The 24003-nt window shown below is 53.1% G+C and overlaps 1 protein-coding gene across 1 annotated transcript in view; it reads left to right on the top strand.

The window, feature by feature from the left end:
* LOC140411400 (SLAM family member 5-like) overlaps nucleotides 1-23782 on the top strand; it is a 198876-nt gene extending 175094 nt beyond the window's left edge. The window contains exons 5-7 of the mRNA XM_072500508.1: nucleotides 19680-19811; nucleotides 22351-22469; nucleotides 23443-23782. Coding sequence (XP_072356609.1) covers nucleotides 19680-19811; nucleotides 22351-22469; nucleotides 23443-23538 — 347 coding nt within the window. The 3' untranslated portion in view covers nucleotides 23539-23782. The remainder of the gene's footprint in view (nucleotides 1-19679; nucleotides 19812-22350; nucleotides 22470-23442) is intronic.
* Nucleotides 23783-24003: the final 221 nt, after the last annotated feature.

Below are 24003 nucleotides of genomic sequence, written 5' to 3'. Positions count from 1 at the left end.
TTTGATGGGGACAGTGCAGAGGGAGTGTTACTCTGTATCTAACCCTATGCCGTACCTGTCCTGGTAGTGTTTGATGGAGACAGTGTCATGGGGGCTTTACTCTGTATCTAACCCCGTGCTGTACCTGTCCTGGGAGTGTTTGATGGGGACAGTGTAGAGGGACCTTTACTCTGTATCTAACCCCGTGCTGTACCTGTCCTGGGAGTGTTTGATGGGGACAGTGTAGAGGGAGCTTTACTCTGTATCTAACCCCGTGCTGTACCTGTCCTGGGTGTGTTTGATGGGGACAGTGTAGAGGGAGCTTTACTCTGTATCTAACCGCGTGCTGTACCTGTCCTGGGAGTGTTTGATGGGGACAGTGTAGAGGGAGCTTTGCTCTGTATCTAGCCCCATGCTCTACCTGTCCTGGGAGTGTTTGATGGGGACAGTGTAGTGGGAGCTTTACTCTGTATCTAACCCCGTGCTGTACCTGTCCTGGGAGTGTTTGATGAGGAAAGTGTCGGGGGAGCTTTACTCTGTATCAAGCCCTGTGCTGTATCTGTCCTAGGAGTGTTTGATGGGGACAGTGTAGAGGGAGCTTTACTCTGTATCTAACCCCGTGCTGTACCTGTCCTGGGAGTGTTTGATGGGGACAGTGTAGAGGGAGCTTTACTCTGTATCTAACCCCGTGCTGTACCTGTCCTGCGAGTGTTTGATGGGGACAGTGTAGAGGGAGCTTTACTCTGTATCTAACCTCGTGCTGTACCTTTCCTGGGAGTGTTTGATGGGGACAGTGTAGAGGGAGCTTTACTCTGTATCTAACCCCGTGCTGTACCTGTCCTTGGTGTATTTGATGGGGACAGTGTCGAGGTAGCTTTACTCTGTATCTAACCCCGTGCTCTACCTGTCCTGGGAGTGTTTGATGGGGACAGTGTAGAGGGAGCTTTACTCTGTATCTAAGCCCGTTCTGTACCTGTCCTGGGAGTGTTTGATGAGGACAGTGTAGAGGGACCTTTACTCTGTATCTAAGCCCGTGCTGTACCTGTCCTGGGAGTGTTTGATGAGGACAGTGTAGAGGGACCTTTACTCTATATCTAACCCCGTGCTGTACCTGTCCTGGGAGTGTTTGGTGGGGACAGTGTAGAGGGAGCTTTACTCTGTATCTAACCCCGTGCTGTACCTGTCCTGCGAGTGTTTGATGGGGACAGTGTAGAGGGAGCTTTACTCTGTATCTAACCCCGTGCTCTACCTGTCCTGGGAGTGTTTGATGGCGTCAGTGTAGAGGGAGCTTTACTCTGTATCTAACCCCGTGCCGTACCTGTCCTGGGAATGTTTGATGGAGACAGTGTAGAGGGAGCTTTACTCTGTATCTAACCCCGTGCCGTACCTGTCCTGGGAGTGTTTGATGGGGACAGTGGAGAGGGAGCTTTACTCTGTATCTAACGCCGTGCTGTACCTGTCCTGGGAGGGTTTGATGGAGACAGTGTAGTGGGAGCTTTACTCTGTATCTAAGCCCGTGCTGTACTTGTCCTGGGAGTGTTTGGTGAGGTCAGTGTAGAGGGAGCTTTACTCTGTATCTAACCCCGTGCTGCACCTGTCCTCAGAGTGTTTGATGGGGACAGTGTAGTGGGAGCTTTACTCTGTATCTAACCCCGTGCTGTACCTGTCCTGGGCGTGTTTGATGAGGAAAGTGTAGGGGGAGCTTTACTCTGTATCTAGCCCTGTGCTGTATCTGTCCTAGGAGTGTTTGATGGGGACAGTGTAGAGGGACCTTTACTCTGTATCTCACCCCGTGCTGTACCTGTCCTGGGGGTGTTTGATGGAGACAGTGTAGAGGGAGCATTACTCTGGATCTAACCCGGTGCTGTACCTGTCCTGGGATTGTTTGATGGGGACAGTGTAGAGGGAGCTTTACTCTGTATCTAACCCCATGCCGTACCTGTCCTGGGAGTTATTGATGGGGACAGTGTAGAGGGAGCTTTACTCTGTATCTAACCCCGTGCTGTAGCTGTCCTGGGACTGTTTGATGGGAACAGTGTAGTGGAAGCTTTACTCTGTATCTCACCCCGTGCCATACCTGCCCTGGGAGTGTTAAATGGAGACAGTGTAGAGGGCGCTTTACTCTGTATCTAACCCCGTGCCGTACCTGTCCTGGGAGTGTTTGATGGGGACAGTGTAGAGGGACCTTTACACCTTATCTAACCCCGTGCTGTACCTGTCCTGGGAGTGGTTGATGTGGACAGTGTAGAGGCAGCTTTACTCTGTAACTAACCCCGTGCTGTACCTGTCCTGGGAATGTTTGATGGGGACAGTGTACAGGGAGCTATACTCTGTATCTAACCCTGTGCCGTACCTGTCCTGGGAGTGTTTGATGGAGACAGTGTCATGGGAGCTTTACTCTGTATCTAACCCCGTGCTGTACCTGTCCTGGGAGTGTTTGATGGGGATAGTGTAGAGGGACCTTTACTCTGTATCTAACCCCGTGCTGTACCTGTCCTGGGAGTGTTTGATGGGGACAGTGTAGAGGGAGCTTTACTCTGTATCTAACCCCGTGCTGTACCTGTCCTGGGTGTGTTTGATGGGGACAGTGTAGAGGGAGCTATACTCTGTATCTAACCGCGTGCTGTACCTGTCCTGGGAGTGTTTGATGGGGACAGTGTCGAGGGAGCTTTACTCAGTATCGAACCCCGTGCTGTACCTGTCCTGGGAGTGTTTGATGGGGACAGTGTAGAGGGAGCTTTGCTCTGTATCTAGCCCCATGCTCTACCTGTCCTGGGAGTGTTTGATGGGGACAGTGTAGTGGGAGCTTTACTCTGTATCTAACCCCGTGCTGTACCTGTCCTGGGAGTGTTTGATGAGGAAAGTGTCGGGGTAGCTTTACTCTGTATCAAGCCCTGTGCTGTATCTGTCCTAGGAGTGTTTGATGGGGACAGTGTAGAGGGAGCTTTACTCTGTATCTAACCCCGTGCTGTACCTGTCCTGGGAGTGTTTGATGGGGACAGTGTAGAGGGAGCTTTACTCTGTATCTAACCCCGTGCTGTACCTGTCCTGCGAGTGTTTGATGGGGACAGTGTAGAGGGAGCTTTACTCTGTATCTAACCTCGTGCTGTACCTGTCCTGGGAGTGTTTGATGGGGACAGTGTAGAGGGAGCTTTACTCTGTATCTAACCCCGTGCTGTACCTGTCCTTGGAGTGTTTGATGGGGACAGTGTCGAGGTAGCTTTACTCTGTCTCTAACCCCGTGCTCTACCTGTCCTGGGAGTGTTTGATGGGGACAGGGTAGAGGGAGCTTTACCCTGTATCTAACCCCGTGCTTAACCTGTCCTGGGAGTGTTTGATGGGGACAGTGTAGAGGGAGCTTTACTCTGTATCTAACCCCGTGCTGTACCTGTCCTGGGAGTGTTTGATGGGGACAGTGTAGAGGGAGCTTTCCTCTGTCTCTAACCCCGTGCTGTACCTTTCCTGGTAGTGTTTGATGAGCACAGTGTAGTGGGACCTTTACTCTGTATCTAACCCCGTGCTGTACCTGTCCTGGGAGTGTTTGATGGGGACAGTGTAGAGGGAGCTTTACTCTGCATCTAACCCCGTGCTGTACCTGTCCTGGGAGTGTTTGATGGGGACAGTGTAGAGGGTGCTTTACTCTGTATCTAACCTCGTGCTGTACCTGTCCTGGGAGTGTTTGATGGGGACAGTGTAGAGGGAGCTTTACTCTGTATCTAAGCCCATTCTGTACCTGTCCTGGGAGTGTTTGATGAGGACAGTGTAGAGGGACCTTTACTCTGTATCTAAGCCCGTGCTGTACCTGTCCTGGGAGTGTTTGATGAGGACAGTGTAGAGGGACCTTTACTCTATATCTAACCCCGTGCTGTACCTGTCCTGGGAGTGTTTGGTGGGGACAGTGTAGAGGGAGCTTTACTCTGTATCTAACCCCGTGCTGTACCTGTCCTGGGAGTGTTTGATGGAGACAGTGTAGAGGGAGCATTACTCTGTATCTAACCCCGTGCTGTACCTGTCCTGGGAGTGTTTGATGGGGACAGTGTAAAGGGAGCTTTACTCTGTATCTAACCCCGTGCCGTACCTGTCCTGGGAGTGTTTGATGGGGACAGTGGAGAGGGAGCTTTACTCTGTATCTAACGCCGTGCTGTACCTGTCCTGGGAGTGTTTGATGGAGACAGTGTAGTGGGAGCTTTACTCTGTATCTAAGCCCGTGCTGTACCTGTCCTGGGAGTGTTTGGTGAGGTCAGTGTAGAGGGAGCTTTACTCTGTATCTAACCCCGTGCTGCACCTGTCCTCAGAGTGTTTGATGGGGACAGTGTAGTGGGAGCTTTACTCTGTATCTAACCCCGTGCAGTACCTGTCCTGGGCGTGTTTGATGAGGAAAGTGTAGGGGGAGCTTTACTCTGTATCTAGCCCTGTGCTGTATCTGTCCTAGGAGTGTTTGATGGGGACAGTGTAGAGGGACTTTTACTCTGTATCTCACCTCGTGCTGTACCTGTCCTGGGGGTGTTTGATGGAGACAGTGTAGAGGGAGCATTACTCTGGATCTAACCCGGTGCTGTACCTGTCCTGGGATTGTTTGATGGGGACAGTGTAGAGGGAGCTTTACTCTGTATCTAACCCCATGCCGTACCTGTCCTGGGAGTTATTGATGGGGACAGTGTAGAGGGAGCTTTACTCTGTATCTCAACCCGTGCCATACCTGCCCTGGGAGTGTTAAATGGAGACAGTGTAGAGGGCGCTTTACTCTGTATCTAACCCCGTGCCGTACCTGTCCTGGGAGTGTTTGATGGAGACAGTGTCATGGGAGCTTTACTCTGTATCTAACCCCGTGCTGTACCTGTCCTGGGAGTGTTTGATGGGGATAGTGTAGAGGGACCTTTACTCTGTATCTAACCCCGTGCTGTACCTGTCCTGGGAGTGTTTGATGGGGACAGTGTAGAGGGAGCTTTACTCTGTATCTAACCCCGTGCTGTACCTGTCCTGGGTGTGTTTGATGGGGACAGTGTAGAGGGAGCTTTACTCTGTATCTAACCGCGTGCTGTACCTGTCCTGGGAGTGTTTGATGGGGACAGTGTAGAGGGAGCTTTACTCAGTATCGAACCCCGTGCTGTACCTGTCCTGGGAGTGTTTGATGGGGACAGTGTAGAGGGAGCTTTGCTCTGTATCTAGCCCCATGCTCTACCTGTCCTGGGAGTGTTTGATGGGGACAGTGTAGTGGGAGCTTTACTCTGTATCTAACCCCGTGCTGTACCTGTCCTGGGAGTGTTTGATGAGGAAAGTGTCGGGGGAGATTTACTCTGTATCAAGCCCTGTGCTGTATCTGTCCTAGGAGTGTTTGATGGGGACACTGTAGAGGGAGCTTTACTCTGTACCTAACCCCGTGCTGTACCTTTCCTGGAAGTGTTTGATGAGGACAGTGTAGAGGGAGCTTTACTCTGTATCTAACCCCGTGCTGTGCCTGCCCTGGGAGTGTTTGATGAGGACAGTGTAGAGGGAGCTTTACTCTGTATCTAACCCCGTGCTGTACCTGTCCTGGTAGTGTTTGATGGGGACAGTGTGGAGGGAGCTTTACTCTGTATCTAACCCCGTGGTGAACCTGTCCTGGGAGTGTTTGATGGAAACAGTGTAGTTGGAGCTTTACTCTGTATCTAGCCCCGTGCTGTACCTGTCCTGGGAGTGTTTGATGTGGACAGTGTAGATGGAGCTTTACTCTGTATCTAACCCCGTGCTGTACCTGTCCTAGGAGTGTTTTATTGGGACAGTGTAGAGGGAGCTTTACTCTGTATCTAACCCCGTGCCGTACCTGTCCTGGGAGTGTTTGATTGGGACAGTGGGGAGGGAGCTTTACTCTGTATCTAACCCCGTGCTGTACCTGTCCTGGGAGTGTTTGATGGAGACAGTGTAGTGGGAGCTTTACTCTGTATCTAAGCACGTGCTGTACCTGTCCTGGGAGTGTTTGATGAGGACAGTGGAGAGGGAGCTTTACTCTGTATCTAACCCCGTGCTGTACCTGTCCTGGAAGTGTTTGATGGGGACAGTGTAGTGGGAGCTTTACTCTGTATCTAACCCCGTGCTGTACCTGTCCTGGGCGTGTTTGATGAGGAAAGTGTAGGGGGAGCTTTACTCTGTATCTAGCCCTGTGCTGTATATGTCCTAGGAGTCTTTGATGGGGACAGTGTAGAGGGAGCTTTACTCTGTATCTAACCCCGTGCTGTACCTGTCCTGGGAGTGTCTGATGGAGACAGTGTAGAGGGAGCATTACTCTGTATCTAACCCAGTGCTGTACCTGTCCTGGGATTGTTTGATGGGGACAGTGTAGTGGGAGCTTTACTCTGTATCTAACCCCATGCCGTACCTGTCCTGGGAGTTATTGATGGGGACAGTGTAGAGAGAGCTTTACTCTGTATCTCACCCCGTGCTGTACCTGTCCTGGGAGTGTTTGATGGGGACAGTGTAGAGAGAGCTTTACTCTGTATCTAACCCTATGCCGTACCTGTCCTGGGAGTGTTTGATGAGGACAGTGTAGAGGGAGCTTTACTCTGTATCTAACCCCGTGCTGTACCTTTCCTGGGAGTGTTTGATGAGGACAGTGTAGAGGGAGCTTTACTCTGTATCTAACCCCGTGCTGTGCCTGCCCTGGGAGTGTTTGATGAGGACAGTGTAGAGGGAGCTTTACTCTGTATCTAACCCCGTGCTGTACCTGTCCTGGTAGTGTTTGATGGGGACAGTGTGGAGGGAGCTTTACTCTGTATCTAACCCCGTGGTGAACCTGTCCTGGGAGTGTTTGATGGAGACAGTGTAGTTGGAGCTTTACTCTGTATCTAGCCCCGTGCTGTACCTGTCCTGGGAGTGTTTGATGTGGACAGTGTAGATGGAGCTTTACTCTGTATCTAACCCCGTGCTGTACCTGTCCTAGGAGTGTTTGATTGGGACAGTGTAGAGGGAGCTTTACTCTGTATCTAACCCCGTGCCGTACCTGTCCTGGGAGTGTTTGATGGGGACAGTGGGGAGGGAGCTTTACTCTGTATCTAACCCCGTGCTGTACCTGTCCTGGTAGTGTTTGATGGAGACAGTGTATTGGGAGCTTTACTCTGTATCTAAGCACGTGCTGTACCTGTCCTGGGAGTGTTTGATGAGGACAGTGGAGAGGGAGCTTTACTCTGTATCTAACCCCGTGCTGTACCTGTCCTGGAAGTGTTTGATGGGGACAGTGTAGTGGGAGCTTTACTCTGTATCTAACCCCGTGCTGTACCTGTCCTGGGCGTGTTTGATGAGGAAAGTCTAGGGGGAGCTTTACTCTGTATCTAGCCCTGTGCTGGACATGTCCTAGAAGTCTTTGATGGGGACAGTGTAGAGGGAGCTTTACTCTGTATCTAACCCCGTGCTGTACCTGTCCTGGGAGTGTCTGATGGAGACAGTGTAGAGGGAGCATTACTCTGTATCTAACCCGGTGCTGTACCTGTCCTGGGATTGTTTGATGGGGACAGTGTAGTGGGAGCTTTACTCTGTATCTAACCCCATGCCGTACCTGTCCTGGGAGTTATTGATGGGGACAGTGTAGAGAGAGCTTTACTCTGTATCTAACCCTATGCCGTACCTGTCCTGGGAGTGTTTGATGAGGACAGTGTAGAGGGAGCTTTACTCTGTATCTAACCCCGTGCTGTACCTTTCCTGGGAGTGTTTGATGAGGACAGTGTCGAGGGAGCTTTACTCTGTATCTAACCCCGTGCTGTGCCTGCCCTGGGAGTGTTTGATGAGGACAGTGTAGAGGGAGCTTTACTCTGTATCTAACCCCGTGCTGTACCTGTCCTGGGAGTGTTTGATGGGGACAGTGTGGAGGGAGCTTTACTCTGTATCTAACCCCGTGGTGAACCTGTCCTCGGAGTGTTTGATGGAGACAGTGTAGTTGGAGCTTTACTCTGTATCTAGCCCCGTGCTGTACCTGTCCTGGGAGTGTTTGATGTGGACAGTGTAGATGGAGCTTTACTCTGTATCTAACCCCGTGCTGTACCTGTCCTAGGAGTGTTTGATTGGGACAGTGTAGAGGGAGCTTTACTCTGTATCTAACCCCGTGCCGTACCTGTCCTGGGAGTGTTTGATGGGGACAGTGGGGAGGGAGCTTTACTCTGTATCTAACCCCGTGCTGTACCTGTCCTGGGAGTGTTTGATGGAGACAGTGTAGTGGGAGCTTTACTCTGTCTCTAATCCCGTGCTGTACCTTTCCTGGGAGTGTTTGATGAGGACAGTGTAGGGGGAGCTTTACTCTGTATCTATCCCCGTGCTGTGCCTGCCCTGGGAGTGTTTGATGAGGTCAGTGTAGAGGGAGCTTTACTCTGTATCTAACCCCGTGCTGTACCTGTCCTGGGAGTGTTTGATGGGGACAGTTTGGAGGGAGCTTTACTCTGCATCTAACCCTGTGCTGTACCTGTCCTGGGCGTGTTTGATGAGGAAAGTGGAGGGGGAGCTTTATTCTGTATCTAGCCCTGTGCTGTATCTGTCCTAGGAGTGTTTGATGGGGACAGTGTAGAGGGAGCTTTTCTCTGTATCTAACCCCGTGCTGTACCTGTCCTGGGAGTGATTGATGGAGACAGTGTAGAGGGAGCATTACTCTGTATCTAACCCCGTGCTGTATCTGTCCTAGGAGTGTTTGATGGGGACAGTGTAGAGGGAGCTTTACTCTGTATCTAACCCCGTGCTGTACCTGTCCTGGGAGTGTTTGATGGAGACAGTGTAGAGGGAGCATTACTCTGTATCTAACCCTGTGCTGTACCTGTCCTGGGGCTGTTTGATGGGAACAGTGGAAAGGGAGCTTTACTGCACATCCTTCTGGTAGTGTGGTGACCAGAATTGAATACTATACTCACCAAGTGTGGCCTAACTAAGGTTCTATACAGCTGCAACATGACTTGCCAATTCTTATACCCAATGCCCCGGCCAATGAAGGCAAGCATGCCGTATGCCTTCTTGACTACCTTCTCCACCTGTGTTGCCCTGGCTGGTACACATTACTTGGTGATGTAATTTGTAGCAAGTTCCCTCTCTCTCTCTTGCTCTCTCTTTCTCTCCCTCTCTTTCTCTCCCCCTGGTTAAATAATCATCTTCTCGAGATCTTCTCCTTCCAAGCAATTTGTGTTTGTTCTTGTCACTTCACAATCTCTGAAGTATCAGGTGGAGTTAACAAATCAAACTGTTCGTAGTTTCCTCTTGAAAAACAGCATTGCCGGTGAACTTTGCGGGTAACATGAACAGTGTTCGGATAAGAAATTCAAATCTTGTTTTCTCTTCCTGCTAAAGTTCCCTGATCCTTTGATGCTTTCATAAAATGCTTTCATGATTTTACAGAATGTTTGGCCAACCCATTCGCTGCTGAATGATATGGAGCTGACTTGACATGGTGTATACTGTTTTTTTCAAGTAGTCCTCAAACTCCTTTGAAGTAAACTGCGTACCATTATCACTGACAATCTGCTCCAGGTTCCAAATCTTGTGAATATTTTGTCTAGTTCTTCAATGGTCTGCTCAGTCGTCGTTCTTTCGAGTGCGAGTCCAAAATCACGAAGAACATGTGACTCTCCGACTCTCCAGTGGGACAGTTGATGTGTATTCTCTGCCGTGGCTGAGTTGGCCGTTCCCACTGATGTAATGGTGGAGTGTTCCTTGCCATTGCCAAACTTTCTCTTCAAGTTGAGCGTCTAATCCTGGCCACCCAAAATAACTGCGTGCCAATTCCTTCATCCTCACCACACCAGGAGGTCCCTCATGCAGTTTTGCCAAGGTAAGGGGCATAACGGTGGCACAGTGGTTAGCACAGCTGCCTCGCAGCGCCATGGACCGGCATTGGGTGACTGTGTCGAGCTTGCACATTCTCCCCGCGTCTGAGTGGGTTTCCTCCGGGTGCTCCAGTTTCCTCCCAAAGATGTGCAGATTAGGTGGATTGGCCATGTTAACATTTCCTCTTAGTATCCCAAGATGTGTAGGTTACGGGGTTGGCAGGGAAAGTGCAGGGGGCCATGTAGGGTGCTCTTTCGGAGGGTCGGTGCAGACTCGATAGGCCAAATGGCCTCCTTCTGCACTGTAGGGATTCCACGGATTCTATGGACTCTACCGTGTACGCACGGAGGAATTATTACACGGATTCCGCACAGTAGAACTCCATAGGGCAGCAAGGTGGCACAGTAGTTAGCACCGTTGCATTACAGCGCCAGGGACCCGTATTTGTTTCCGACCTCGGGAGTTTGCATGTTCTCCCCGTGTTTCTGTGGGTTTCCTCCGGGTGCTCCTCCCGTAGTCTAAAGCAGTGTTTTTCAAACTTCATTTCCGGCGACCCATTTTTACAAAATGGCCACCTCTCGCGACCCATGCCACGTTCGCAAAAGATTCTCCGTCGTTACTTTTCAAAAGATCACAATCATTGTTGGCACTTCTGTATTATTAAATGTAAAAAAATTGTAAATGAAAATATATTTACTATTTCTTTTTGTTATTTGGAGATCCAAATAACTTGGAGATCAGCGTGCGAGACGTTTGATCGCAGACTCCTGAGGTTTTTGAAGGGGGAATCAGGAAATGTTTGGAAACACATCTGGATTTTGGACTGATTGGGAAGGGAGGAGACTCACCATTGATCGCAAAGTAAGCCTCACTGAGAGAGCGACTGATCTCAGAATGTGAGCGGAGAGCGGCTCCCCATTTTAAATATACATTAAACCCCTTATACACACACAGCATAACTTTGAACATAGATCTGATTGAAAAGGTTAAGAGTAACCTCAACAGACATCAACAAGATTAACTATCACAGAAATTGAACCAACACTGACAATGTTAATGGTAAGAGAAATTCAAGATTAATTGACAATGGTAACAGTGGCAGACATTAAACATGAATCCAATTCAGAACGTTCACCCTGAATTCGGTCTCTTTCTGTGATCGTTGACTCCGTGCTGCCTATGAGCTGAACTTAAACAGATGGATTTCCCCCCCCACCCCCCTCTGTCTGGGATGGATGGAGTTCCCAAACTCACACTTGTCACTCCAGAGCCAAGTTCAGAATGTGGCAAACATAAATCAGGGGCGAAATTCTCAGGAAACGGCGCGATGTCCGCCGACTGGCGCCCAAAACGGCGCCAATCAGACGGGCATCGCGCCGCCCCAAAGGTGCGGAATGCTCCGCGTCTTTGGGGGCCGAGCCCCAACATTGAGGGGCTAGGCCGACGCCGGAGGAATTTCCGCCCCGCTAGCTGGCGGAAACGGCCTTTGTTGCCCCGCCAGCTGGCGCGGAAATGACATCTCCGGGCGGCGCATGCGCGGGAGCGTCAGCGGCTGCTGACAGTTTCCCGCGCATGCGCAGTGGAGGGAGTCTCTTCAGCCTCCGCCATGGTGGAGACCGTGGGGGAGGCAGAAGGGAAAGAGTGCCCCCACGGCACAGGCCCGCCCGCGGATCGGTGGGCCCCGATCGCGGGCCAGGCCACTGTGGGGGCACCCCCCAGGACCCCGGAGCCCGCCCACGCCGCCTTGTCCCGCCGGTAAGGTAGGTGATTTAATTTACGCCGGCGGGACAGGCAATTTATCGGCGGGACTTCGGCCCATCCGGGCCGGAGAATCGAGCGGGGGGGCCCGCCAACCGGCGCGACGCGATTCCCGCCCCCGCCAAATATCCGGTGCCGGAGACTTCGGCAACCAGCGGGGGCGGGATTCACGCCAGCCCCCGGCGATTCTCCGACCCGGCGGGGGGTCGGAGAATGTCGCCCCAGCTTTGTGACAATGGAGCAATTGAAAGGTGAGGAGATCCCCACAGGAGACACAGGAATTATCTGCTGGAGTTAGATCCTGTGTCAGGGAGTACTCTGGCTAGGAGTTACTGTCTGGGGTGCTTGTGGATACAGATTCCAGTTGTTCTGGGTGTGGGTGGAGGCCTGGAAAAAGAAGAGAGCGAAGCACTGCTGGAGAATAACGTTGTGCAGGAGACGTATCTGTAGGAAATAAATTTAAAGATGGTTGATTTTTTTTCCCTTTAAACTCGTCAGTTGCAGGTGCTGACCAACCTGGCTGATCCGCTGCTGCAGAAACGGGTGTGGCTGCTGGAGCCTGTGTTGGTGGCGGTGGCTATAAGAGTGACCCATGGAGGCAGAAGGTCCACAGCACCGGCCTCTACATCAGCCTCATGTGGCCACACATTGCACTGTAGCCAGAATTCACCCAGGGAGAAAATGGGAAAGAAGGTCAGGCGATCCTCGGGGATCAGTTTTAGAGACCTTTTGGCGACCCGTTTTACATCCCACGACCCACCCGCGGGTCGCGACCCCCACTTTGAAAATCTGTCTAAAGGTGTGCAGGCTATGTGTATTGGCCATGCTAAATTGCTCCTTAGGGTGGGGTTACAGGAGTAGTGCGGTGATATTGGGCCTAGCTGGGTGGTCTTTCGAAGGGTCGGTGCAGACTTGATGGGCCAAATGGTTTCATTCTGTATTGTAGGGATTCAATGCTCAAATTCTTCGAAGATGTAACAAGCCAAGTGGATAATTGGGATCCTGTAGGTATAGTATATCTGGGCCGGGATTCTCCAATCCCGCGACCAAGTTCCGAAGCCGGCGTGAAAAGCGGCGCCAACCACTTTGGCGGGCACCATGTAGCTCCAGCCGGCGCGGCATGGTCGGCGCCGGTTCGCGCATGCGCGGAACAGCCGCCGTGATTCATCGCATGCATGGGGGTTCCCGTCTCTGCGCCGCCCCCGGGCAATATGGGGGAGCCCTACAGGGGCCCAGTGCGGAGGAACATAGGCCACCACGGAACCAGCCCACCCATCGATCGGTAGGCCCCGATCGCGGGCCAGGCCACCGTGGAGGCCCTCCCCCGGGTCGGATCCCTCCGCCCCCCCCTCCAGAACGGCCCCCGCAGACACTCCTTCCAGGTTCCGCCGTGGGACCTGAGTAACCCACGCCGGCGGGACTTGGCCAACCTCGGCGGGCACTCGGCCCATCGGGGCCCGGGGAATCGCGCGGCGGTGATCCTGTGGGCGCCCAAAAATCAGTCCAAGATGGCCAGTTCCCTTGTTGGTTCCTCAACATATTAGCCCAGAAAACAATCCCGTTTACACTCCAGAAATTCCTCTTCTATTGTACTGTGACTAATTTGAGTCATCCAATCCATATACAGATTAAAGTTACCCATAATCACGGATGTTCCTTTATCACATGCATCACTGATTTCATGTCTAATGCGATTCCCAACATTACCACTGCAGTTTGATGGTCTGTATATCATCCCTACAAATGTTTTTTGTGCCTTGATGTTTCTAAACTCGACCCAGTCAGGATCCACATCACCTGGTCTAATATCTTTCCTCAATACTGTATCAATATCTTCTTCAATCAACAATGCAACTCCACCACTTTTTTCTTTCTGTCTGTCCTTCCTAAAAACTGAATAGCCCTCATTGTTTAGTTCCCATCCTTGGTCACCTTGGAGCCGTGTCTCCGTAATCCCAACCATACCATACCCTTTACATATACCTGCGCAACTAATTCATCCATTTTATTTTGAATGCTCCATGCGTTCAGGTACAAAACCTTAAAGCTAGTCCTTTTAACGTTCCTTGTCCCGTCCCTACTACTTTTTGCAGTGTTATCATCTGATACGCCGTTGATTTCCCTGCCTATCGCTTATCTTATTCTCCTTGCTGTCTTTTTCTCTTGTTCTTGATTTCCCCCTGCTCTGACTCCTTACATAGGTTCCCACTCCCCCTGCCAACCCTCCCCAACCGCTCTAGCATGTGCCCCCCCAAGAACGTCAGTCCCGGTCCTACCCAGGTGTAACCTGTTCAGTTTGTACAGGTCCTGCCTCCCCCAGAATGGTCCCAATGCCCCAGAAATCTGAAACCCTCCCCATCACACCATCCCATACATCCTACTATTTCTACACTGACTGGCATATGGCACTGGTAGTAATCCTGAGATCACTACCTTTCGAGGCCCGTCTTCTCACCTTTCTTCCTAACTCCCTATATTCTGCTTTCAGGACGTCATCCATTTTTCACCTATGTTGTTTGTACCAATGTGTACCACAGCCACTGGCTATTCACTCTCCCCCTCCAGAATGTCCTGTAATTGCTCCAAGACATCTTTGACCCTTACAGAAGGGAGGCAACATACCATCGTGGAGTCTGCGGCCACAGAAATACCGATCTATTCCCCTTACAATCGAATCCTCCTATAACTATTGCATTCCCAGACTTTTTATTCCTCCCATCTGAAGCAGAATCAAACATGGTGCAACAAATTTGGCTGTTGCTGCTTTCCCATGAGAGGTTATTCCCTCAACAGTATCCAAAGCGGTATATCTGTTCTGCAGGGGAATGGTCACAGGAGTTTTCTGTACTACCTGCCTAGTTCTCTTGCTCTGCCCAGTGGTCACTCATTCCCTTCCTGCCCGTGGAGTCTGATCCTGCAGTGTGACCACCTCTCTATACGTGCTATCCGTGACACTCTCCGCCTCATGGATGCTCCACAGTGTCCCCAGCCGCCGCTCCAGCTCCAAAATCCGGGTTTCCAGGAGCTGTAGCTGGTGACACTTCCTGCACACATGCTGGCCCCGGGCATTGGAAATGTTCCCGGCTCCCACATGGAGCAAGAGGAGCAAGCCAAGGCTTGGAGTTCTCTTGCCATGGCTTAACCTTTCCAGCGGAACTCTTCCTTTTTTAGAGCGGCCGCTCGGCCCATCCCGGGCCGAGAATCGGCAGCCCGGCCGCATACAGCGGCCCGCGACCGGCGCTGCGCCAAACGCGCCGGCGCCAATGGAGCCGATTCTTCACTCGGCCGAGAATCGCGTGCCGGCGGCGTGGCCCGGTTGCGGGGATTCTCCGGCCCGGCCCCGGGCTGGGAGAATCCCACCCCACGTCTCTTCCCGCTCTGCACTGAATTTCCACTCTGGTTCAAATTCCCAAGTTTAACTCCCACTCCGTCTGTGCCTCACTCCGGATGTGGCCCCTCCCACTGTGTGCAGATGTGCAGATTTGGTGGATTGGCCATGTTAAATTGCCCCTCAGTGTCCAAAGATGTGCAGCTTAGGTGGGGATACAGGGATAAGGTGGGGGAGTGGGCCTAGTTTGGGTGTTTTATCAGAGTGTTGATGCAGACTCGATGGGATAAATGATCTCCTTCTGCACTGTAGGAATTCTATGGTTTGTGATTAGCTATTAAAAACAATTAGAATCTATCCTCATCCAACGTGTCCATGACACCAGTTGTTCCCCCCATTTATGGAGCCCGGTTCCTATGGCCTGCACTTCCTCCCTTCCGACTGCATGGCACAAGCAACTAGGAATTATTCCCCATTTTGTATGACTACATTTTGACATTTCCCCCACCTGGTGGCCCGTGCAGAGTCAGCAGACTTCGCAACCCCATTTCCGGCAGCTTGTGTAGCTTCACCACGTGTGAATCACAATCACTGCAGCCCAGACCCCACTCACTTCAACACAAGAAAGTCATCCCCGACTGTCAGTCTTCTACTCACAGCTTCGCCTGACATGGCTGCGTGTGTGAGTCCGATCCCGAAAATATTCTGTTGCTCCCGGTACTGTCCCACAATGCGTCGATAAAAATCTTCTTTTCAGTGATTTTTCTCTCACGATCCTCATCGCCGGTTGTCTCTTCTGTTATATTTCTTCGTTGCTGCAAAGAGAAAAGGTATGCCCACACGCCGAACTCTACTGAAACACGATGAAAGGTTGATAAAGGGTTTTGTTCACTACATCAAGATGGTGATTTGCTCAAAGCTGCGCAAACACCAGAGTATTTGATTGGACAATCGAACGTGATGTCATAAAAATGATTGAGATCCTGTTCATATCAGGACGCTGCACGAGGGGTTCTTGAATGATTGTGTTAGTGAACTGGATTAATATCAGTAGAGATACAGTCAGTAACACAGGGTGCTGGGGGAGAGGGGTTACTGTGTGACAGTGTGAGGGAGCTGGATTAACATCAGTAGAGATACAGTCAATAAAACAGGGTGCTGGGGGAGAGGGGTTACTGAGTGACAGTATGAGGGAGCTGGATTAACATCAGTAGAGATACAGTCAGTAACACAGGGTGCTGGGGGAGAGGGGTTACTGTGTGACAGTGTGAGGGAACTGGATTAACATCAGTAGAGATACAGTCAGTAATACAGGGTGCTGGGGGAGAGGGGTTACTGAGTGACAGCGTGAGGGAGTTGGATTAACATCAGTAGAGATACAGTCAGTAACACAGGGTGCTGGGGGAGAGGGGTTACTGAGTGACAGCGTGAGGGAGTTGGATTAACATCAGTAGAGATACAGTCAGTAATACAGGGTGCTGGGGGAGAGGGGTTACTGAGTGACAGTGTGAGGGAGCTGGATTAACATCAGTAGAGATACAGGCAGTAACACAGGGTGCTGGGCGAGAGGGGTTACTAAGTGACAGTGTGAGGGACCTGGATTAACATCAGTAGAGATACAGGCAGTAACACAGGGTGCTGGGGGAGAGGGGTTACTAAGTGACAGTGTGAGGGACCTGGATTAACATCAGTAGAGATACAGTCAGTAACACAGGGTGCTGGGGGAGAGGGGTTACTGAGTGACAGTGTGAGGGAGCTGGATTAACATCAGTAGAGATACAGTCAGTAACACAGGGTGCTGGCGGAGAGGGTTTACTGAGTGACAGTGTGATGGAGCTGGATTAACATCAGTAGAGACACAGTCAGTAACACAGGGTGCTGGGGGAGAGGGGTTACTGAGTGACAGTGTGAGGGAGCTGGATTAACATCAGTAGAGACACAGTCAGTAACACAGGGTGCTGGGGGAGAGGGGTCACTGAGTGACAGTGTGAGGAGCTGGATTAACATCAGTAGAGATACAGTCAGTAACACCAGGTGCTGGGGGATTGGATACTGAGTGACAGTGTGAGGGAGCTGGATTAACATCAGTAGAGATACAGTCAGTAAAACAGAGTGTTGGGGAGAGGGGTTACTGAGTGACAGTGTGAGGGAGCTGGATTAACATCAGTAGAGATACAGTCAGTAACTCAGGGCACTGGGGGATTGGATACTGAGTGACAGTGTGAGGGAGCTGGATTAACATCAGTAGAGATACAGTCAGTAACACAGGGTGCTGGGGGGAGAGGGGTTACTGAGTGACAGTGTGAGGGAGCTGGATTAACATCAGTAGAGATACAGTCAGTAACACAGGGTGCTGGGGGAAAGGGGTTACTGAGTGACAGTGTGAGGGAGCTGGATTAACATCAGTCGAGATACAGTCAGTAACACAGGGTGCTGGGGGAGAGGGGTTACTGAGTGACAGTGTGAGGGAGCTGGATTAACATCAGTAGAGATACAGTCAGTAACACAGGGTGCTGGCGGAGAGGGGTTACTGAGTGACAGTGTGAGGGAGCTGGATTAAAATCAATGGAGATATAGGACATGATTTAACAGGAAAATGATCTCTAGTGGTTCACTTGGCGAAGTGACTGAACGAGGCAATGCGTCTGCAATGATTAGGTCTTTGCCAGGCGTATATACAAGATTGAAATCGTGGGGCGTCATTCTCCGACCCCCCGCCGAGTCGGGGAATGGCCTTAGGCCGCCGTGAATCCCGCCCCCGCCGAAGTCTCCGGTACCGGAGATTGGGCAGGGGCGGGAATCGGGCCGCGCCGGTTGGCGGGACCCCCCGCTGGATTCTCCGGCCCAGATGGGCCGAAGTCCCACCCAGAAATTGCCTGTCCCGCCGGCGTAAATCAAACCTGGTATTTACCGGTGGGACCAGGCGGCATGGGCGGGCTCCGGGGTCCTGGTGGGGGGGCGCGGGGCGATCTGACCCCAGGGGGTGCCCCCACGGTGGCCTGGCCCGCAATCGGGGCCCACCGATCCGCGGGCGGGCCTGTGCCGTGGGGGCACTCTTTCCCTTCCGCCTCCGCTACGGCCTCCACCATGGCGGAGGCGGAAGAGACTCTCCCCACTGTGCATGCGCGGGAAACTGACAGCGGCTGCTGACGCTCCTGCGCATGCGCCGGGAACCTGTCAGCGGCCGCTGGCGCTCCCGCGCATGCGCCGGGAAACTGACAGCGGCCGCTGACGCTCCCGCGCATGCGCCGCATTTCCGCGCCAGCTGGTGGGGCAACAAACGCCATTTCCGCCAGCTGGCGGGGCGGAAATCCCTCCGGCGTCGGCCTAGCCCCTCAATGTTGGGGCTAGGCCGCCAAAGATGCGGAGCCTTCTGCACCTTTGGGCCGGCGCGATGCCCGTCTGATTGGCACCGTGTTTGGCGCCAGTCGGCGGACATCGCGCCGTTGGGGGAGAATTTCGCCCCATATTTCCGAAGTTTGAGTCGTATTCTTTGTAATCGAGGAGTCATGTCATTTCAATTCTTTTGAATGACGTACACCAGCGGCCTATGAGTCTAGTTTTGGGCTTGTTTAGCGAGCTGTTTCTCGGCCTTTCCTGAGCTGTTTCTCAGCTCGTCATCGCAGGAAAAGTATTTGGGGATCGGGATGTCATTTTTAAGTGCCACCCCTATCTTTCGACCCCCTCTCAGCATCCCCACATGGGCTCCGGATCCGCCTCCCACACAACCTACCTCTTACGGGGCCCAAAAGCCTCCCACACCCAACCTCAAAAGGCAAGGCACTCCAGGCCCAAACCCTGGTATGGTAAACCAGGCACCTGGGTGTTATATTACTGGGTTTAAGTAATATATGTCATTACTAACTGTAGATGATGTTGAAGAACACTCGAGTCTTCGAAGTAAACTGAAAGAATTTATTAAGTAACGATAAAACTAATAAATGAGTTTGACACTCCACTGAACTAACTCTAGCAATAAATAAGGACAAATGACTGTACAAACTGTATCCAAGCTACACATGGCTGTGATCTTACTCTGCTACACTGCTGCTATCTGAGGACTCCTGCATGGAAAGAGAGCAAGAACGTCTGGGAGCTCATTTATGTAGTGGCTTTTGTAATGCCCTCGAGTGGTAGTGCCACAGCTAGGTGTTGTGATTAGCCCTTTAGTTACATGTCTGTCAACATATCACTACACTGGGCACTGCCAGCTTGGCACCATGGCAGTGCTGCTGCTAGCCTGGAAGTGTCACCAGGCCAGTGCCAGACCAGCACATTGGAACTGCCACCCGGACACCTTGGCAGTGCCACGAGCCCTGCCAACATGCCCAGGCGTCAGCGAGGGTACCACCCGACCCAGAGTCCAACTACCCAGGAGTCTGTACTGAGCCTGGGCGACCCTCCCCTCCCCCAGGTGCCATTACACCTGGCCCATGTTATAAAAAACGTTCCTGAACGGTGCCCTGGTTAATTCCCGGCCTCCAGGAGAATGCAGCGCAGACATATTTAAATGAGCCCGAAGGCTGACTTAAATATGCGAATATTAATCTCGCCCAACAAGGGCGAGATCCAGATCTTGACATCTCATGAGAATCTTACTGGCCATTTAGTGTATCGGGAATCTCGTGAGTGGCCCCTCGTGAGATTAAACAACCTCGTCATGCCACCAAGTCGGGTGCAACTAGGCCATTATTTCACACCCATAGTCAGTAACATAGGTTGCTGTGGGGAGAGGGGTTACTGAGTAACAGTGAGGGAGCTGGCTGGAGAGTGGAATGTGTGCTGCTGTCTCTCTGTTTGAAGATCACATTGTCATTGGAAAATCTATCTTTCCCTTTTGCAGAGTCAGGAACATCCCAGAACAAACCTTTGCTCTATATACTGTTGGTATTAGCCCTCGTCGTCGCACTCTCCTCTATACTGATAATCTGGAGGATAACAGATGCAAAAAAGAAAAGACGCTTGACGTTAGGAGGCAAGTTTGGGGAACCCATCCCTGTTGTGTGAGGGACTCATAGTACTGAGATGATGTAATTGTGCGTGTGGACTGGGTGAGAATTAAAGGTTGGAGCACGATTGAGGGGCAGTACTGAGGTGAAAGAGTGGGAGTGAGGACAGTGGGAAGAATTGATGGGAAGAGTGAGTGGGTGGTAGTGCTGGGGAAGGGTCTGGTCTGAGAGGAGGGGCCTGGTGTGAGGGAGGCGGGAGTAAGGGAAAAGGCCTGGTGCGAGCTGCGCGGGAGTGAAGGAAAGGGCCTGGTGTGAGGGGGCGCGAGAGAGGAGGAGGGCCTGGTTGAGGGGGACGGGAGTGAAGGGAAGGGCCTGGTGTGAGGGGGCGTAGGAGAGGAGGAGGGCCTGGTGTGAGGGCGCGGGAGAGAGGAGGAGGGCTTGGTGTGAGGGGGCGGGAGAAAAGGGAAGGGCTTGGTCTGAGGAGGCGGAAGTAAAGGGAAGGACCTGGTGTGAGGGGGCGGGAGTAAAGGGAAGGGCCTGTTGTGAGGGGGCGGGAGGGAAGGGAAGGGCCTGGTGTGAGGGGGGCGAGAATGAAGGGAAGGGCCTCGTGTGAGGGGGGCAGGAGTGAAGGGAAGGGCCTGGTGTGAGGGGGTGGGAGGAAAGGGATGGGCCTGGCGTGAGGAGGGCGAGAGTGATGGGAAGGGCCTGGTGTGAGGGGGGCGAGAGTGAAGGGAAGGGCCTGGTGTGAGGGGGTGGGAATAAAGGGAAGGGCCTGGTGTGAGGGGGGCAAGAGTGAAGGGAAGGGACTGGTGTGAGCTGGAGGGAGTGAAGGAAAGGGCCATGTGTGAGCTGGGCTGGAGTGAAGGGAAGGGCCTGGTGTGAGAGGGCGGGAGTGAAGGGAAGGGCCTGTGTGAGCTGGGCGGGAGTGAAGGGAAGGGCCTGGTGTGATGGGGCGGGAGGGAAGGGAAGGGCCTGGTGTGTGCTGGGCGGGAGTGGAGGAAAGGGCCTGGTGTGAGGGGGGGTGGGAGTGAAGGAAAGGGCCTGGTATGAGGGGGGCGGGATTGTGGGGAAGGGCTTGTTGTGAGGGGGCAGGAGTGAGGGGAAGGGCCTGGTGTGAGGGGGCAGGAGTGAAGGGAAGGGCCTGGTGTGAGCTGGGCGGTAGTGAAGGGAAGGGCCTGGTGTGAGCTGGGCGGGAGTGAAGGGAAGGGCCTGGTATGAGATGGCGGGAGAGTGGAGGAGGGCTCGGTGTGAGGGGGCGGGAGTGAGGAGAAGGGCCTGGGTGTGAGGGGGTGGGAGTGAGGTGAAGGGCTTGTTGTGAGGGGGCGGGTGTGAGAAGGGCCCGGTGTGAGGGGGCAGGAATGAGGGGAAGGGCCTGGTGTGAGGAGGGCGGGAGTGAAGGGAAGGGCCTGGTGTGAGCTGGGCGGGAGTGAAGGGAAGGGCCTGGTGTGAGCTGGGCGGGAGTGAAGGGAAGGGCCTGGTGAGAGGAGGTGGGAGTGAGGGGAAGGGCCTGGTTTGAAGGGGCGGGAGTGAGGTGGAGGGCTTGGTGTGAGGGGGCGGGAGTGAGGGGAAGGGCCTGGTGTGAGGAGGTGGGAGTGAGGGGAAGGGCCTGGTGTGAGGAGGCGGGAGTGAGGGGAAGGGCCTGGTGTGAAGGGGTGGGAGTGAGGGGAAGGGCCTGGTGTGAGGAGGCGGGAGTGAGCGGAAGGGCCTGGTGTGAGGAGGCGGGAGTGAGGGGAAGGGCCTGGTGTGAGGAGGCGGGAGTGAGCGGAAGGGCCTGGTGTGAAGGGGTGGGAGTGAGGGGAAGGGCCTGGTGTGAGGAGGCAGGAGTGAGGGGAAGGGCCTGGTGTGAGGGGGGCGGGAGTGAAGGGAAAGATCTGGTGTGAGGGGGGCAGGAGTCTGGGGAAGGGCCTTGTGTGAGGGGGGCGGGAGTGAGCGGAAGGGCCTGGTGTGAGGGGGTGGGAGTGAGGGAAAGGTCTTGGTGCGAGGGGAGGGGACAGCAGTGAGGGGAAGGGCCTGGTGTGAGGGGGTGGGAGTGAGCGGAAGGGCCTGGTGTGAGGAGGTGGGAGTGAGGGGAAGGGCCTGGTGTGAGGAGGCGGGAATGAGGGGACGGGCCTGGTGTGAGGGGGTGGGAGTGAGCGGAAGGGCCTGGTGTTATGGGGTGGGAGTGAGGGGAAGGGCCTGGTGTGAGGGGGCGGGAGTGAGGGGAAGAGCCTGGTGTGAGGGGGGCGGGAGTGAGGGGAAGAGCCTGGTGTGAGGGGGGCGGGAGTGAGGGGAAGGGCCTGGTGTGAGGGGGGCGGGAGTGAGGGGAAGGGTCTGGTGTGAGGGGGTGGGAGTGAGGGGAAGGTCTTGGTGCGAGGGGAGGGGGCAGCAGTGAGGGGAAGAATTTGGTGTAAGCAGATGGCAGTGAAGGGTGGGGACAGCAGTGGTGGGGCAGGAGTGAGGGGAATGAGGGGCGAGCTGGGGAACGTGGTACAGGGGAGACTGGGACTGTAAAACAGGGGTCTGTATAATGTGGTTACATTGACAAACCCCATGTCACTCACTCTTGTGTATTCTTCCCTTTCAAAGTTTCGAATGAGCCGGGAAACGGGCAGAATTGTATCTGCGAGTCACAGACCGTTTATGCTTTTGTGCAGCCAGTGAAGAAACATCAAGAGAGACGCCCTCCCCCAGAAGGAAATGAGATGGTAAACGGAAACGGGACACACATTTCTCCCCCAGAGACTCTACATTCCCTGAATCACTGATTCCCTCTCAATCTCCTGAGAATCTTCTCACCGTTCCCGAGATGCTGGACCGAGTCCTTCAAACACGCACAGGAAGATCCCTGCATTCAATCAGCGGCCTCATTTTTCAAAGTGACCTCCACCAGTGAGAATGGCGATGGCAGAGGTTGCGTGGAAATACCAAAACTAGCAAACACACCTCCCAAACCTCTCGCAGGCGCACACACATCACCCCGATCAGGATGTCCACTGACACTGGGCCAAACATCATCCTAAACAGCATTGAGGGACGTTCATTGCCATTATCTTCACTGAGTTCCCATTCCCCCACCACCACCACCACCACCACTCCCCTCCCGACCCTCACCTCACACCCTGGGGGTTACCATTGACCAGAAACTGAACTGGACTAGCCATATTAATACTGTGGCTACAAGAGCAGGTCAGAGGCTAGACATCCTGTGGCGAGTAACTCACCTCCTGACTCCCCAAAGAGCATTCACTCCCTCCACCACCGACGCACTGTGGCAGCCGTGCGCACCATCTACAAGATGCACTGCAGGAACTCGCCAAGGTTCCTCAGTCAGCACCTTCCAAACCCACGACCTCTACCAACTAGACGGACAAGGGCAGTAGAGACCTGGGAACCCCACCACCTGGAGGTTCCCCTCCAAGTCACTCACCACCCTGACGTGGAAATATATCGCCGCTCCGTCACTGTCGCTGGGGCAAAATCCTGGCACTCCCTCCCTAACAGCACAGTGGGTGTACCTACATCTCAGGGACCGCAGCGATTCAAGATTGCAGCTCACCACCACCTTCTGAAGGGCAATTAGAGACAGACAGTAAATGCTGGCCTAGTCAGCGATGCCGTCCCATAAAAAACAGAATATTTCTTTCTTTCACTAATCAGACTTTTCTACTTTTTCTGCAGGTTCCGAAGGAGACTGAGACACCATTCACAGTCTATGACACGGTCAAGAACCCTGGAGCCCCAGTTTCTGAACTGCCTGACCAACAATGTGATTAAATTCTAACCCTGTTCACACCAGGATAGGCTCAGATATTGGCCTGGTCTGAACTGTGTGAGCTGAACCCAGCCTGGCTCGACGGCAGGTTACGATTAAACTTTGTTCCAAATCAGAGAAGATACCATTTGGCTCATCTAATCTGTGCTGGATTCTTTTTTTAAAACTTATTTTTTAAGGTCTTTCAATTTGAATTTGCTTTACATACTCACACCGCCATTGCCTCAATAATTCTTACATGGAACCCGCCACCGGGTTGGGAGGGGGTGGGGGGGGCTTACATGGAACCCGCCACCGGGTTGGGAGGGGGTGGGGGGGGGGGTCACCTTCGGTGGGACCGGAAGGTCCTGCTGGCAGGAATGACTGGAAAATCTTGCCCATTGCAATGAAACGTGTGCTTAAGAGAGAAAGACAGGGCAGCACGGTGGCGCTGTGGGTTAGCACTGCTGCCTCACGCACCGAGGTCC

Source organism: Scyliorhinus torazame, chromosome 4 (assembly GCF_047496885.1).
Source record: "Scyliorhinus torazame isolate Kashiwa2021f chromosome 4, sScyTor2.1, whole genome shotgun sequence".
In the NCBI taxonomy this organism is placed as follows: Eukaryota; Metazoa; Chordata; class Chondrichthyes; order Carcharhiniformes; family Scyliorhinidae; genus Scyliorhinus; species Scyliorhinus torazame.
This window is presented reverse-complemented; position numbering and strand designations above follow the sequence as displayed.